Source organism: Nuphar pumila, chromosome 12 (genome assembly GCF_984573655.1).
Source record: "Nuphar pumila chromosome 12, dmNupPumi1.hap1.1, whole genome shotgun sequence".
Classification (NCBI taxonomy): domain Eukaryota; kingdom Viridiplantae; phylum Streptophyta; class Magnoliopsida; order Nymphaeales; family Nymphaeaceae; genus Nuphar; species Nuphar pumila.
The window spans coordinates 39,875,966-39,894,687 of NC_143260.1; the positions used below are offsets into that span (position 1 = coordinate 39,875,966).

The 18,722-nt window shown below is 35.9% G+C and overlaps 1 protein-coding gene across 2 annotated transcripts in view; it reads right to left on the bottom strand.

Moving 5' to 3' along the window:
* Positions 1 to 2,212: 2,212 nt before the first annotated feature.
* The window catches only part of LOC149820806 (DEAD-box ATP-dependent RNA helicase 20-like), a 54,827-nt gene continuing 38,317 nt past the window's right edge, over positions 2,213 to 18,722 (bottom strand). The window contains exons 9-15 of one of the 2 annotated variants that reach the window (XM_089983890.1): positions 16,592 to 16,687; positions 11,501 to 11,632; positions 11,308 to 11,382; positions 4,361 to 4,450; positions 4,162 to 4,236; positions 2,862 to 3,115; positions 2,213 to 2,529 (exon numbers count right to left, since the gene is read on the bottom strand). In XM_089983890.1, coding sequence (XP_089840016.1) covers positions 2,936 to 3,115; positions 4,162 to 4,236; positions 4,361 to 4,450; positions 11,308 to 11,382; positions 11,501 to 11,632; positions 16,592 to 16,687 — 648 coding nt within the window. In that variant the 3' untranslated portion in view covers positions 2,213 to 2,529; positions 2,862 to 2,935. The remainder of the gene's footprint in view (positions 2,530 to 2,861; positions 3,116 to 4,161; positions 4,237 to 4,360; positions 4,451 to 11,307; positions 11,383 to 11,500; positions 11,633 to 16,591; positions 16,688 to 18,722) is intronic. The other variant, XM_089983891.1, reaches the window with a different exon arrangement.

Sequence of the window (18,722 nt, forward strand, 5' to 3'; positions counted from 1 at the left end):
TCCACCTCCTTAGCCAACCTTCTTAAGGAATGACTTATTTAATCCCCCCCCCCCCCCCCCCCTCTAAACTAGTCATTAGTTTTCCTGTTAAGATTTTTTTTTTTTCCTTTTCTTAAGAATAACCCTACTCACCGAGAATTGGGTCACTTAAGAAAAAATATCAGGTGCAATGTGATTGCACACTTTTAGTGTACCACTGCAACTGATCACATTCAATCTTAGAGATAGGACCTGTCAGTTTTGGGACACAAGAACTGGTGGACGGCAATCAGGTGCAGCAGCAAACTAAAAGTGTGCAATCACGTGGGTTCAGAATGGATTCACAAGGTCAGTAGGGTCTGAACTGGATCTGGTTGAAGGAACCTGTAAATGAAATTGGTCCAAAACACCAAGTCAGATCCAGAACCATCTCTTACTAGGTGCACCCTGTATCAAATCCATAAGGTTATGAATAGATACTTATTCGCACGTTTTGGTACAAACACTGATAGGAAAAAAATAAACGTGAGAGGAATGGATCTCGTCAGGCTTCATAGGGTACAAAATTCGATCAGGTTTCACATTGATTATAGCCCTATATTTATATATATCATGCGGTTAGGGTTGCAAAAGGTTTGGATCTAGATCAGGTTAGAGTTGACCGGACACTGGATCCGACCAATCTTAAATTAGCATGTCCAGTTCTTGATCCAGATCCACCCAGAAACACGTGGTAGGATCCATAACTAATTTGTCCCCCCATTTATACTGGATCTGCAGAAAACGGTTCATGCTTATTGGTTTTCCTCTGAAATAGATAAAAATTGTTGGAACCAAACACGCTTATGAACCAGTTCTGAACATATCTATTTATTACAATCGAGGTGGCATCCCATGTAATAAGCAGGGTCCATTGCCAAGCTGAAGGCCCAGGTTCAAATCCCTCTGAAACACGGGGCTTAAGAGATATCTTTGAGGCGTCTGCCTAACCCCAGCTTAACTTAAAAAAAAAAGAACATATCTATTTATTGGATTCCATCGGATCCGACTAAACCCCACATTATTTGTTATGAATCCAGCCTGCTTGTAAAGCTGACAATATGTTTATGAACTGTATCCCGGGCACAAGATTCAGGCCCATCGGATCTCAGATCCAATAGTGTGTGTATATATATATATATATATATATATATATATATATATGAAAACCCATAACTGTGAGCGATACATTTTCATCTAATGTTATCAGACGTTTGCACGCTGGTTAGGCAAAAACACCCTTTAAAAGTGGTTCACGACAGCTGCTAAAGGGCATTTTTATGCCCATGCAATTAACGGTCAAGGACTGCCACTAATTCCCTTAGATGAAGGGTGGAGGCGCGCAAACGCATTTCAGTGTTTTGCCTGTCCACTGTTACGGTAACTGGAATATGTTTACCAGTAAAATATGTTTGTTGGTATGAACTGAGATTTTCATAAGTTTTTTTTATTTATTTTTTCTAAAATTTAGATGCTTGGTTTTATAGAATCACACTCTTGGATCATCAGATTACAATCCATAAGAAGGATCTTTTAAGGCTCAAAAATCAATGGCTCAGAATTTTCATAAATATTAAGGCATAAAAAGACTATTTCTTGACCCAATTACAATGATCCAATAGTCGATTCCTATCAAATGGTCCATGCCGAATGCACATGCAAGGTTAGATTTGCAAAAAAACATAAAAAATGCCTAGTTCATACCAACAAACATGTTTTGTTGGTAAACATATTTTAGTTTTCCTATATATATTCAAAACCGCCGTCAAATCTCGTGAGCGCACAAAAGCCGCCGTCAAATCTCGTGAGCGCACAAAAAAACATGACGAAGCATCGCCGTTAGGGCCCAAAACTAGTACGAATGGGCTGTGCAGCAATAGGCCTCGGCCTTTTTCCGGCCAACTCAAAGCCACATGCAACAGGCATAATGGGGCATGGACAACTCTAGGTCAGGTTCAGCCCAGCACTAGGCCACAAAACTTGGAAAAACAAACAAGATGAGGGTCCTAATCTTTGAGCCCATGTAGTTTATTAGGCTGGGTTTGGAACAGCCTGACACCATCCCACTTGCACCAACATGGACCATGCATGACATGGTAGCCGCTTAGCGATGGCAGCTACCTGATGTTGGGCAACAATCATTCTTGGCAAAATCTCAGCGATGTTCGAAAATATTACATTTTACTCTGGAATGTTTTGGCTTTTGAAAATTGAAGATAAAAAAATTATGATATTTTTCATAATCTCGCCGATATTTGTGACAGTTGAGGACAATGATGGCGACAGAGACCATGACATCACCATGTGATCACTACCACATCAAAAAATGAGGATCACACATAAAGCAAGAAATATTAGAAAATCCTGCAATGACTCAACTGTAGATACAGAGGTTAATGGAGTTCTTGATGGAAAACAGGATACAAATCTACTTACAACATTCTTTCTCATCCTTTCACCTTGCAACGCCCAGTCATGAGCCTTGCCACACCCTGATTTGTACATCAGAACCTGTTCATGGAGCTCACCAGTTAGAACCTGGTAAATTTATAATTTAACTAGCTATTCAAAAAATCAAATCAAATGCATATGTCATGAAGGTACATGCTGCTATACTGCATGAGCATAACCATTACTCACACTGGTGCAGCTTTGTTAGGCTTTGCAGAAGGTAGATACCCAAGGGTAGATACACAATGTTAATGCATGACTACTGAGGGCCAGTTACTAATATCCACACAAGATTATCCAGAGAAAACAAAAGATAAAATATAGAAATTTGCCAATCCAGATAAAAGGATAGTGAATATGCCCTCTTGGGACTTAGAAATCTGGGTGATTACCTGTTGGCTAATCTTCAGAATCAGAACTTGAACTTTTAGTGATCCTTTTTGTAAAAGGGAATGGAACAATTATCTCAATCATCCCAAGCATCATCTGCTGACCCTTCTTTCCTCGTGCTCACAGGGGTCAGCATGTATTTGTACTTGTCATCAACACTTATTGCTGTAGGACCCAGTGCTAGTGACAATTTGGATATCCCAAACCTTGCTTCTCTCTGTGCTGCTGCTACTTCTCTTTCTTTCTTCCTAGCAACCTGGCAAATTTCACAAGATCACAATCTCAGTACATGAGATCCCAAAAAAGAAGAAATAACAGTGATTCTGTTTAATTGCTCAACATTCTTGTAAAGCATTAGAGAAGGAAGAAAATCAAACTATGTGAAAGGATGAATCGCAAGAAATGTCCTTTTCTTGGAGAATGAAAATTTAAAAAGAGGAATAACTTCTATGGTCAATGCCCTCTACATGTTGATACATGTTTCTCGTCCTGGACTGTAATAGCAATCTTTCCCTAAACCCAGGATGATGTTGAAATGCCAGAAGTTACTAAACTCAGCTGAAATATAGCCAAGAAGAAAATCACAATCCAGATAAGTAGGATGAATTTCCTTGCATCTAAACAAAATTGATACTGGTGTGACAAGGTAGATCCCTTTAATGGGAATGCAAAGATTATTCTTGTGAATTGGTTATCTGGGAAATATTATTAAACCCTTTGTTTTCTTCAACCAGGATACTCAGCAGATGCATACTTGTGAACATTGAAATCTATGAGCTGAAACCCATTTAGGGACCCTGTATAAGCACCAAGTCAATGCAGTAGGCAGTGCTGATTAGACTCACTAGAACAATTACCACCTGATCATTTCTGAAATCAAACCTTCCATCACATAGAGGTCATCCTAACCCCAGCCTGGTAAGCCAAGAAATAAATGTAACCTGAAAAGAGAAAACCCCATGCTTCTAAACTAGATATCAAATTATAACCCCAAGAATGTCATTTGCAAAAATGAGTGGATTGATGGTATCATAGTGATTTGAAATTTTAACTAATTTAAAAACCAACCAGACAGATAAGATCATTTCTGGACAACAGCAGAACTACATACAAGTATTTCCCTCAACTAACTAGGACACACTATCCACACCTGAAAATGGAACAAAAATAAATAAAGAAACAAGATGGAAATCATCATGTATAAAGCAACGAGATAATTATTGATTGGAACTTGAAGTGCAGCAACTATTACTTTCACCAATATTGCAAATAAGAATTTCATAAATTTCTATGATGTTTCACCTTCCCAGTAGCAAATGACATTGAATTCCCTGCCTCAACATCTGAAATTCCTTTCCTGATTTGTGCCACAAGGTACTGCAAGGGCCAGTGGACCATAAGTTAATGAAATGTAGACAATTTAGCTAATCATCTGATTAGATGTACATAGAAATAATTGAACAAGATGATAAGTGGAAAAGAAAAAGAGAAACAACTATACCATATCACGATCAGTATAAAAAGAAGTAGCTTGACCTATAGATCCTGCACGCCCTGTTCTACCAATCCGGTGCACATAATCCTCCATTGACTGTCAAACAGGTGAAGGTTAGCAAATGGGGTACACATTACAGATAAAGGTTCAAGAAACAACAATTTGATTAAAATATGAGAAGAAAATTAAAAGTTTTGGAATTCAATAATAACGAAAAGCTTCCCAGTTCAAAGTGCAATCTGAAAATATGACAAGATACAGATTTCATAGGCAAACATACACAATTTAAGCAAGCCTTCAACTTCCCCAACAAAAAGGAAGAACTGTATGAAGTTCCAAAGATATCCCAAAATAACTATATTCAATGCAAGCCTCGAAGGATACATTTTGAGAATCCCTTCTTGTGTGCACCTTAAGAAACAGCTGATGCTTAATTACTGAAGCTTTGGCAGTATTCAGTTTACTGAAACATGAGAAGCTTGATATTGATATAGCATGCCTGTTTCGGGGACTTTTTATGCGATTAAACACAAATCAATTTGCTTTTCTTTTTCTGATGACACAAATCAATGTGTATTATATCAGTGCCTCCTACAAATGGTTAGAATTTTTTACTTATCAAATTTTGGGAACTGGTAGGCAGAGACAGATGGCCTATCAAAAGAAAATTAACTAGCAGGAAATGATATCAAGACCATCTCCCAGGATAGATTAACTTGAAGGATACATACGTTCATACATATTGTAATGAAGCACTAGTGCAAATAACAATGTCACAAAGTGACTACAACGAATGCACTAGTACAAAAACAAGAAGCCACTAAAGGGCAAAATACAATAAGCCACAAAAGGCTAGGCACCAAACACACAATGTGTGAGAGCGAGTGAAATAAAAATAACGTATTGAAATGCTCATAAAATCATTGAGGAGAGATGGGGACAAAAGGCCCCTATTTATATACTTTATGGGACCAAAGTGGGGCTCCCAAAGAGTCGTTGGGGTACCAAACACACAAAATGTGTGTGAGAGAGAGTGAAATAAAAATAAAGTATTGAAATGCTCATAAAAGCATTGAGAGATGGGGACAAAAGGCCCCTATTTATACACTTTATAGGACCAAAGGGGGGCTCCCATAGAGTCGTTAGGGAGGGTCCCAACGACTCTATGGGTTGGACCCCTTTGCCCCTTCATAAATGACAAAAATAAAAAAGAAAAAATAAATAAAGGCAAAAAATGTCCCTAGTGGACAAGTTTATTTACATAAATAGAAAAGACTAAATTGCCCTTAGTGGGCATTACAAAAGATAACAAAGAAATAGTATATATATATGGTATACATATATTTTAACACCCTCCCTCAAACTAACGGTGAGATTACCGATAGTTTGCTTAGAACAAAAAAAACTAGGAGATGGTAAAGCTTTTGTAAAGAAATCCGCACTCTGGTATTCTGAAATGACATATGACAGTTCAATACTACCCCATAAAAACTCATCTCGAACATAATGACATTTCATCTCAATGTACTTTGTTCATTCATGAAATGTAAGTTTTCTAGCAATGTAGATGGCACTATTGTTATCGCAACATAGTTTCGAGGGAATAGAAATGAGAACTCCCATGTCTTGGAGTAAACTTCTTAACAATCTTGTGAAAAGCGTTGAGTCGTAGCGAGGCGCTCCACCAAAAACTGAGGCAGAGGCGTAAGCCTCAAATTTTATTAAGTAGCAAAAAATCTTATTATTATTATTATTATTATTATTATTCACGCCTTAGCCTGGCGCCTTGAGGCGCAGAGGGTCTCGCCTCAAGGCGAGGCGCGCCTTTTGCACCTCAAGGCGCACTTTTAACAACACTGCTTCTTAACTAAACCAGTTCAGTTGCAGTGGTGGCCATCGCCCTATACTCGGCTTCTATAGAAGATAGAAAAACCTCCTTTTGCTTCTTACATCTCAAAAAAATTAATGATTCTCCAAGAAAAACACAATAACCTGTGGTAGAAATACGATCATTGGGCTTTCCGCCCCAATCAAAGTAAGTATAAGCAATTAAGTTTGGAGATGAAGAAGATGATAAGAATAATCCTTTTGTTATATTGTTCTTCGGATATCTGATAATTCGTATGACAGCTGCCATGTGAATAGTAGTAGGAAAATTCTGGAACTAACTTTCATTGCTTACAGCATGAGCAATGTCTGGCCTGGTAATAGAAAAATATATTAGAGATCTGATTAATTGACGATAAAGAGTGTGATCTTTTAAAGGAGGTCCATCATTGGCTCTCGTCTTAGCATTGATTACTTCTAGAATCTTCGCTTTCTTTCGTCAGTTAAGTCAGACTTAGCAATAATATATGATGCAAGCTTCATTTGAAAAAAAACATATCTCCAAGGAGAATATGCAACTTCAATCCTTAAAAAATATCTCAGAAATCCAAAATCAGACATATCAAAATTATTTTGAAGAATGTTTTTAATAGACTCAATGTCCCTTTTATCATTTCTAGTGATGATCATATCATCAACATACAACAGTAAGATAGTTATGTGATCCCCTGCATTATTAACAAAAAGAGTAGTGTCAGTATAACAAGAAGTAAATCTACTATAAAAAACAACTTTACTAAAGCAGTCATAACAAGCTTTTGGAGCTTGCTTAAGACCATAAAGAACTTTATTAAGCTTAAGTGTTTTTCCTTTTTCAATTTCAAGACCCAGCGGAGGATCCATAAAGACTTATTCACCAAGATCTCAATTTAAAAATGCATTATTGACATCTAGTTGGCTATGTCACAGGGACTCGGCAACTAGGTGCCGCACCTGCGTCGCACCCGCACCCGATGCGGTCAACCTGACTCTGGGTGCAGTCAACGCACCTAGGGTCATTTATGTCCAACTTTTGGACTTTATATATATATATAATAAAAATAAAAATTTTATATTTTTGCCGCACCCGCACCCATGTGACATAGCTAGTTGGTAGATAGGTCATTGTTTGATTGATGTTAACGCTATTAGAGTTCTAACACTCGTCATTCTTGCAACTGAAGCAAATGTTTCTTCGTAATCAATTTCATATTCTTGTGCATATCCCTTAGCAACTAACCAAGCCTTATACCTTTCTAATGATTCATCACTTTTAGTCTTTACTTTATAGACCCACCTACAACCAATAACCTTTTTTCCTAAAGTGATAGTTACAATTTTTCAAGTGTCGACCTTGTTGAGTGCTTCTAATTCTAGGTGTATGGCATCTATCCAATGAGAGTATTGCTTAGCTTCTTTAAAGTTGGAAGGCTCATGATAGGAATGGATCATCATTAGACAAGATCTATAATTTGGAGAAAAGTTATCATATGATACAATTTTTTGAGGAGGTCTAATGCTCCTAGAGGATCGTCAAGGTAAGGATTCCTCAACTTGATCATTTAAAGGGTGATTTTGTGAGTATATGTCAAAAGCATTTTGATACTCATTTCCCTCATGCCAAGTATATATATGAATATCATTAGGATTCTCATTAGGAGAATCATCTCTTTGATAAGAATGGCTATCACAAACATTCTCATTATCACAAACAATCTTACTATCCCAAATTGTATCATTAGAATTTTTAGAGTCATCTCTAAGAAGCAAGTCAAATAAAAATGAATAATCAACATCTTCCTTGGGTTTTTTGATGTTCAAATCCATTTTGATTTTCAAGAAGTCACATTTTTTGAAACATAAAGTTTATTGTTTTTAACATCATAACACCTATATCCCTTTTTATTTTCACCATAACCAATAAAAGCACATTCAAGGGCCTTTGGTGAGAGTTTGTCTTGTCCTTAAAAGAGAATAAAACATTTAAAACCAAAGAATCTTAATCTTTTGAAATTCGGAGATATTTTAAATAATTTTTCAAAAGGAGAAACATTTTTTAAAGATAAGGATAGCATCCTATTTATAAGATATGTTGCGGAAAGAACGACTTCGGACCAACAAAAAATTGAAACATTTTTAGAGATGAGAAGAGTTGTGGTTTCAATAAGATGTTTATGCTTTCTTTCAGCAAGACCATTTTTTTTTTAGCTTTGGGACAAGATCTTTGATGAACATTATCATTTTGTTTAAGAAAATTTTGAAATTCTTTTAGCACGTATTCCCCTCCGAAGTCGGATCTAAAGATAGTTATATTATGTTGTAATTGATTTTGAATAAGAATAAGGAATTCTTTAAAAGTAAACATCGGATTTGTTTTTTAGAAAGTAAACCCAAGTATGTATAGTAAAATCATCAACAAAGACAACATAACATGAAAAAACACCTTTAAATATGACGGGTGTCAGTCCCCGTACATTCAAATGTACTAACCCAAAGGGTCTTTTCGAAATGAAGTTGCTACGTTGAAAAGGGAGAGAATGCTTTTTTCAAGGATGCCATCATTGCATGTAAATTCTTTTTCATTTCAAAATTTCTCAAAAAAAGGAAAGAGATGCATCTTAGAGAGACTAGGATTACCAAGTCTTTTGTGCCAAGTGGGAGCATCTTTTGTTGGAACACGATTGCAAAAAGACTTAGATACTAATGACAAAAGATCCATATAGTATAGGTCTCCTCTTTTATAGCCTTGCCCAATCTGCTTCTCGGACCGGAGATCTTGCACATAGCAATTTGAAGATGAAAAAAAGACACTATGACCAAGATCAGATATTTGAGAAACCAAAAAAAGTTTAAATTAAGTTTTGGAATAATTCTAATTTTTAGAACAAAGAGTTTTTTTTATTGCCTAAAGTGGTTTCAAGAATTCATATTCCCTTAATGTTCAAAGATGTGTCATTAGCCGTAGAAACAAAAGATTTGAAAGAATTAGTGCTTGGTTTGTTTAAAAGTGATGCATTTGGAGTCATATGAAATGAAGCACCCGAATCAAGAATCCAAGAAGATATACCGGGAGTTGATAAAAGCGTGGCAACAGAAGTAGAAGATATAGAAGAGTTGTTCCTCACAAATTAGTGAAATGCTTACGCTAGTTGTGCAATGAAGTCCTTGATATCTCCATCCTTTTTTATCTTCATTTGAGTTGCTTGAGTTCTCTCCAACGAAAGACACTTTAATCTTATGACAATCGGGTCTAAGATGCTCAAGTTCATTACAATGATGACACACAATTTTTATTCTAACACCATTGTTGTTATTTTTCTAAAAATGAGGAGGCTTATACGTCCTCGTATTATTACCCAGTTTAGATACCAATATACTTGATCAATATCCTTTTTTAGAGCCGAGCGTGTTTTTTTTTTGCATAGGTCGGCAAAAATTTCACTATGAGGAATTGAAGCCCTATGAAGTAGGGATCCTCGTAGTTGTTCAAATTTGAGCCTAAGCCCATGAATAAATTGAAAGAATCTTTCTCTCTCCATTTGTTCTTGCATCATAGCAATAGCACTTCCTTCTCATTGGGGTTCAGGAGAGCAAGTTCAATCTATAGAGGAGATAGAGTATTATATTAGTCTAGTCTCTAATACTCGGCTCCTTGGTTTCTCTCACATTTTCTTGCAAAAAGAAATATCTAGCAAGATCTTTTTTAGTGTACATACCTTTCATGAAGAATCATACTTCATTTGCATTCTTGAATTTGTCTAGGTTAACACAAATTTTGAGCTTCACATTGTTCATGAACTATGCCAATATTTTGCATGATTATTTTTTCAATCTTCAACTTTGGATTGGTATTCATTAATGGCCTTTGATTTTTCTTCTTAATTCAAGGTTTTTTCCTCGTTTTCTTCCTTCTTGGTGAGCTTTAGTTGAGGTTTCAGAGCCATACTACATACAAATCCCCAAAGTTTCTCATCTTTGAGGTTGTTTTTTATAGCGGCCGCCGACATCCTATAGCTAGTCTCACTCAATTTGGGTGAAAGATCAATCTTTGTATCCTTGTTGGGTGGAAGAGAGGAAGGAAAGCGGATAACAATGAGTGCAAAATACAAGCACACAAAAAATATAAATAAATGAAAGTCCCAAAAGTACTCTATCACCTAGGGGCTCTCATACCATGCAATAAAGCACTAGTGCAAATAACAAATGTCACAAAGTGACTACAATGAATGCACTAGTACAAAAACAAGAACCCACTAATGGGCAAAATACAATAAGCCACAAAGGGATAGGCACCAAACACACACAATGCGGGAGAAAGAGAGAGAGAGTGAAATAAAAATAATGCATTGAAATGCTCATAAAAGCATTGAAGAGAGATGGGGACAAAAGGCCCCTATTTATACACTTTATGGGACCAAAGAGGGGCCCCCATAGAGTCGTTGGGAGCCCCCCAACGGTCACATTTGTGACCGTTGAGGAGGGTCCCAATGACTCTATGGGTTGAACCCCTTTGCCCCTTCATAAATGACAAAAATTAAAAAATTAAATTAAATTAAAAAAGGAAAAAATGTCCCTAGCGGACATGCCTACTTACATAAATAGAAAAAGACTAAATTGCCCCTAGTGGGCATTACAAAAGGTAACAAAGAAATAGTATATATATATATATATATATGGTACACATATATGGATGGGTTTATCCAAGTTAAATTCATTGTGCTAGCTTTAGGATTATCCAACTGGCATGAAATAAGAACACAGAGCCAAGGAACGTCAACAAAAGCATCAGTTCTCAAAAATGATGCCATCTTAAGGGTGTTTTGCAATATTGGCCAGTTAAACCCTTTAAGCTAAGGTTTTCAACTTCAATTAACCGTATAAGAGAGAGAGGGAAGTAAAACAACTGCAATAAGATGTGACCTTGTAAGAAATTGAAGAGATGGATAAAGCATTGTATGATGTAATATAAACCAGAAACAAGAGTCTATTGCACCACTTATATGAACATTTCCAGAGTGGCACCAGCAAGCATCAACTGATAGAAAAATCAACCATTATCTATGCATGTCAACTGATGCCAACCACACCTTTGGAAGATCAAGATTGACAACATGTGCAACTCCTGTCACATCCAAACCACGTGACGCAACATCTGTGGCAACCTGAAAGTGAAATCCAATATTCAATAATTCTTACCCGAAATACAAAAGTAAGCCCATCAACAAGAAAAAACAAATCTTGAAGCAATTCAGTCCTAATCAACAATGACATTGTTCATACCAGAATGTTCGAAGACCCATTTCTAAAACTACGCAGAGCTGCTTCCCTTTCACTTTGACTACGACCACCATGAAGAGAAACTGCAAGCATCCCTTGTGCTATTAAAGCTTCAGCAACTTCATCACACCTTGTCTATATGGTATGTAATTTTGCAAGTTATTATAGAAATAAAAATTAAAAAATATAAGATTAATGACCAACAAAAAGGAACAGTAGGGAATAAGTAAAAAGCCCTTCCAACATGACAAGCAAATGTAAATACAACTAGAAGAATTATAAAAAATAGAAAAAAAAAATGGGGCTCCAAAATGCACAAGCAGCTCTAACATGAGATCCATATACGCATAGTGAAATGAGACAAAATACAGCTTCATATTTACAGAATTGCCAGCACCCAAAGGGTTGACTTTGTCCTATAGGTGTACCTGCATACAAGTTTCAGGTGCTTGCCCATGTGAGTGTGCATGATATATGCACATGCATGGATTGACTGCATATCACAATCTCTCAAGAAAAAAAATATCTCCGATTTACTCAAAGAACACCACCATCACCCAGGAGAAGACATCTGGTTTACTTAAAAGACCTTCACATTTCCAAATCATTGAAAATTAGCTTCAGCTTAAGGAGAAAAATGCATTAATGAACGGCCCAGTGGTCTAAGTCATATGAAAATTAGCTTCATATTTCCACATGGATTGCTGTTTTACCAAAAGGTGACGAGTCTTGAGTCCAGAGACTCACAACTCTTTCAAGCCAAAAGACCGTAATCTTCTAGCATAAAGTTTAATTTGGTAGAATTATAATGGTAAGCAATTGCTGTAGATTCAGATACCAAAACAAACTATTATACAAAAAAAGCTACTTACTTTCCTAGTCGAGTCATATGAATAAATCTCTATTTGATACCAAAACTTATGAAAGAGTATCTTCTTTTAAATTCAGACTTTTCTACAAAACACAAGAATAGGTCCTAGATCTATACCATTTAATACTAGATTTTGATTTGGTTGGGTCGGGTTGGAGGTTTTCAGCCTCATGTCATTTTTTGACTTCATTAATCATACGTGATTAGGTGTACCAAAGGTGATCAATAACTCTTTTCATGGGTAGTGAAACAAGAAAAAGGTTTATATAATTCATATAGAAAGACTGATGATGAACAATAATGCCAAAGAGAGTGGTGATGCCATATACAGATGGAAGGGACTCATAGAATGTTAGGCCAATAAAGGTCTTACAGATTTTGTAATCCCTGAATAGGATCTATTAAAGCAATAGACTTCAAACCATGAGAGAGATAGCAAGGAAGATGAGGAGAAATTTCATTGAGAGAGAAAATAAAGAATACAACCTATAGAGGACATTTCTCCTATCCCACTACAGGACAAAAACAGTGGACTCTACACTATTAGAAGTACAAAAATATCCCTATAAAGAATGTAATGTACACATAAAGGGAGTAACCCAAAATGTAATCCAGATAATGTACATAAGACTCAACACTCCCCCTCAAACTTGAGATGATGCAAGAACATCTCAAGTTTGAAAATGAATATGCTAAAGTGCAACGGAGCAAGACTCTTGGTAAACATGTCTGCAATCTGATCCTTAGAGCTTACATGCTCAAGAGAAATGACTTCATCTTCATAAGCCCTTGTAAAGTGACAATCTATCTCAATATGTTTACTCCTTTCATAAAATTTTGGATTCTTTGCAATATGAATGACACCCACATTGTCACAATATAAGAACTCCCAACTCTCCCAATAGCCACCTTATCCAAATAACTTCAGTCAAAACCTTGTCATTACTCCGTATTTAGCTTCAGTTGTAGATAAAGCAACTCTTTGTTCTTACTTTTCCATGAGATCAGGGAGCTTCCAAGAAAAATACAAAAACCCAGAGTGGAGAGATGATCCCGGATAGAGCCTCCAAAATAAGCATCACAAAAGGCTCTCACATCTGTAGAAAAGGACAATGAAAAGAACATCCCATAGTGCATGGTGTCCCTCACATATATGACAATCTGAAGTATTGCAGCAAAGATGAATCTTCTTGGGGGAGTTCATAAACTGATTGGTCTGGATATAATCAAATATATCAAGCTCCCGACTAATTGCCTATACAACACTAGATCATCTAGCTCCACCGCATTTGAAGCTCTCAGCTTGACATTAGCTTTCATAGGAGGAGTAACCTTCTTTTTAATCATCCACTAATCTTGCCTTCACAACTAAATTAGTTGCATACTTATGTTGGGACAAGTAAAGTTTTCTCTAAGCGAAGAAAATATTTCAGATTTCTCAGATCCTTCATCTCAAAAATGTTGGTTAACTTCTTTGTATCATCTACCTTCTTTAAATCATCTCCTGTGATAATCAGATCATCAACATACAAGAGTAAAATGCACTTCCCTTGAGAAAAATATGTCACAAACAAGATTGGATCATAGTAACTTTGCTTGAAACCAAGAGATCCGACAATATTACTAAAAATTTTGAACCAAGTTCAAGGAGCTTGTTTGAGCCCATACAGAGTCATCTTCAACCTGCAAACTCTGTCCTCATGATCTGAATATCCTTGTAGCAACTGCATATATACCTCTTCATCCAAATCACCATTCAAGAAGGCATTCTTCATATCTATTTATCACAAGTTTCATTGTTTCACTGCAACTACTGAAAGCAAGGTTCATATAGTAGTCATATGGGTCATAAAGTGCAAAAGTTTCTGGCACTAAGGACCAAGAGAGCACATATAAAAAAATAATACAGATTTGAAAAAAGAATGCACAAAACATGCATTAGGAAAATGCATGACCTCTAATGGGATGAGAGGTACTTATTTATATACAAACAACAGGGCCAAGAGGACTCATATAGTTGTTGGAAAAGGCCCCAACAACTAGAAATATAGTTGTTAGAGATTCCCAACAGCTATATTGACTAAAAGACAAAACTAAATATAGTTGTTGGAGATTCCCAACAGCTATATTGACTAAAAGACAAGAAAAGGTTTGTTCTGGTCCTAAAGGGCAAAGCCTATTACAAGTACATGGTATAAAAAGATTATTTTGTCCCTAAAGGACAGACCCTATTACATAGTGAAATTATCAAAATACCCCTAGACAATATTTTCTATTACAAAGTAAATATATATACATGTAATATGAACATATTATAACACCCCCCTCTCAAACTCACGGTGTGACAACCAAGATTTTGCCAAGGAGGAAGTGAAATCTTGGAGACAGAAGTGTTTTGGTGTCAGTTGATACTCAGATGGTGCATATGGCAATGTAATGGTTTTTTTAAGAATTCTTTTCTAACATAATGGCAATCAATTTCGATGTGTTTGCTTCGCTCATAGAATTTATGATTGCCTGCAATATAGACAGAGTTTTTGTTGTCACAGCATAATCTTGCAAGTTCTACTATGTGGACACCCAAGTCTTCTAACCATTGTCTCAACCACACTAGTTCTGAAGTCGTAGTGGCCATGGCACGGTATTCGGCTTATGTAGATGATAGGGACACATTTTGTTGTTTTTTGCACTTCCACGATATTAAGGAGTCACTTATAAAAAACACAAAACCTGATAGTTGGGCATTGATCATTCACGTCTCCCCAATCAGAATAAGAATATACAATAACTTATAATGGGAAAGAAGATAATAAAAGTAGACCATGATTAATAATATTCCTAACATATCTAATTATCCTCGTGTGTATTGCAGTGGAGAATGTTGAAATTGACTAGCAGAATGAATAGCATGTGAAATATCAGGACGAGTAATAGAAAGATAAGTTAGAGTTTCAATCATTTTTTGGTATAGAGTTGGATCTTTCAGATATTCTCCATCATCTTTCTTCATTTTGGCATTAATAACCTCTAGTGTATAAACTCGCATTTCATCAATAAGCCCCAATTTTTCTATTATCTCAATTGCATATTTAATATGTGATAAAAAATACCCACGAGGTGAACATGCAACTTCAATTCTAAGAAAATATCAAAGAAAATCAAGATATGATCTTTGATATGACTAACTCCTTGTTTATCACCTTTTGTGATAATCATGTCATCCATATAGAAAAGTAGAATAACTATACTTGCATCAGAAGACTTAACAAACAACGCAGTGTCATGTAACAGGATTTAAAACCTACTTGAACCATTACATTGCTAAAATGATCATATTAAGCCTTAGGGGCTTGTTTCAACCAAGTCCTTGCCTTATGCAGGATTCATAGGATACAAATCTTCTAGGTGCCTTAGATATTCTCATGGAACTTCTAACACTAGATTGGTCTATATCTTAATTTTGGGAATACTTTTTTAAGGCACATGGAGAGTGATCCTCGGTACGACGAGTATAGACCTGCATTTCATTGTGTAATTCAACTATATCATCTTGAATATCATTGTTATTCTCATGTTCATCATGAGTGTCATCATTGTCACTCTCACGCAGATCATGAATATTATCATTCATATTACTATCAAAATTATCATCAACATTATCACGGTTATTAGCTAAATCAAACAAAAAAGAGTACTCAATATGCTCTTTAGACTCAATTTTGTCAAAACCATCTATCAAAATATGGTCCTTCTCTTGTGGGGTTTTCAGATAGGACTTTTTTCCACTTCTTTGAACTGTTGGTATGGAATTGATAAAGTTCTTACCAATTATCATCATTCATCTATGGTTTCTATTAGGTTGCTCATAAAGATAAGCAGGTTATGGGCTTAATATCAAAATCATGAAATTTCAGGACATAAAATACAGCCTCCCAGTTGTAGGGTTGATGTAAAATATTCTCCTCAAACCCAATGGATTTATACCTTCCCTGAACAATGATAATGACGATATGTGAATATTTTCCAAGTGTTTGAAAGATGTAAATACAATTATAATTTTTAAATGTAAAATATATCAAAGACTTCACAAGAAAAGCATAAATTTGAGGTTCTATACTATGGAATAAGATCATGATGAAGAGCAGAAAATATATGAAACAGACCAAATAGTATTTTTCTACTCTACTACATGAAATGCACATGTTCTTGACTGACTCTCGCACCTTCCTTTCAACAAAAACAATGGTTAAAGGAAAAGCTTGGCCAGAAATTTCAGCTTGAGATGCCTCCTCCACAAGCATAGACAGGAGCCTATCAATCTGCACAACAATATTCATTTAGAACTGTGATGAGAAGTTTTTCTATAAGTTGCAGATAAAATAGCGCCATTAGCAAGATTAAGAAAATGTGAAGAATGAATTATTAATCAAATATACACAACAGAATTAATACTAGTCAAAAGCATTATATGCTAATGACATGTAAAAAGAGAAGGTAGCACCTGCACCAAAAGCTAAGGATTCAATTTTGTGTCGAGTAAGAAAATTGGAGCCTGAATAAGAAACAGAAAAATATGGCTCAAGCATGAAAACTTACCAAAGTATCTTACTATACCATGTGGTGATCAAGTCCCATTGGATAAAAGCCATCATGACATCACAAGGAAATGAACACTGCAGACTTCAGGTGCCAGCAATTTTACAATATCATCAAAGGCCTTTCATCCGTGTTCACAAATAATGAAATTATGCAAGTCCTTTTTTATAAAAGTGCAAGTTGATGATATGGGCAGCTTTCTACAATCAATGTTTCCCTCCATGAAACTATGTGAAAATGCCACTGAAAGAGTATTTTGACTATTTACCAGTTGTAGGTTTAAAATTCATATACTTAAAGTAAACACAACACAAGTGCCAGTTCATGGGAGACTATCAGAAATGTCCAGAGAGAATTTCTTTTAATTATTGTCGTGGAAACTATATCAAGAGGACTCAGAAAATTTCAAAAAGAAAAAGGATAAAAATAATAAATCAGTTTTAAGTTTAATATTATACTTTTGAGTGAATATAAAAATAATGTTGTTAAGAAACTCAAATTCAGTGATATTTTGAGAATCTCCTATTTCTTATTTTTTTAAAAAAACATGAAAAAAATGGTGAAATATTTCCAAAATATCAGAGATGTGGTGGAGGGAGGCCAAAGAAATGCAGGCACCTATCAACATAATTATGAGATATTGCACTTATACAGTCATGACTTCTACTTAGAATTGACAAACAACAACATATTGATATGCATATAAGGCTTGGAATGGACAGAAAATTAACAGTATTTCAAATAAAAGTCTTAGCTCTCTAAGAACCAAGAACAACTTTTAGAACATCACGATCTTGCTTGTTTGCACCAACTGTCATGTAAGGAAACGGCTTTGAATATATTAGGTTCAATAATGAACCAATACACATGCACATGAAGTGCGAATATACCCACTAAAGGGGAAAACACAAGCACATAATGTGCTAACACATAAACCCACAAAGGGGCAAAAATGCCTATAAGGCATAAGTTGATATTATTGAAAAGAGGAAGGGTGTAACACCCATTACATGGAGCAAAGGCTCCTCCAAAGGAGTGAATAAATTACAAGGGGGAGACCCCTATTTATAACAAGAGAGGAGCCACATAGGGGGCTCCCAAAGGAGTCGTTGGGAGCCCCCAACGGTCACATTTGTGACCGTTGGGGGCTCCCCAACGACTCTTTGGGGAGCCTCCCTAGGTGGCGCAAACCACAAGAATGAATAAAATAAAAAAAGAAAAATAAAAATAAAGTTACAAACATATTCCAAATGGAATATGCGTAAAAAGGTAAAAAGACTAAACTACCCTTATGCCTAATAATAGAGAAATATATATTTTATATATATAATTAGGAAGATACATATATATACCATATATGTATATGTATCATCCTTTATACAACAACAACTACGCCTTCATCCCAAAACAATTGGGGTCGGCGATATGAACCAACAAAGAAAATCATTCTGGGTCTTCCACATGAATCCTTCTCCTCCATTCATTTCTATCCAATGCCATGTCCTCGGTGAGGTTCAAAGCATTCATATCCTTTCCTATCACCTCCATCCATGTCTTCCTAGGCCTACCCCGACCTCTTTTAACTAATATATTTTCCCATTTCTCCATCCTTCTAACTGGAACATCATTAGGCCTTCGTCGAATATGTCCAAACCACTGTAAACGATTCTCTCTCATCTTATTTTCAATGGGTGCAACGCCTACCTTCTTACGTATCTCCTCGTTCCGAATCTTATCTTTTATTGTATTTCCACACAT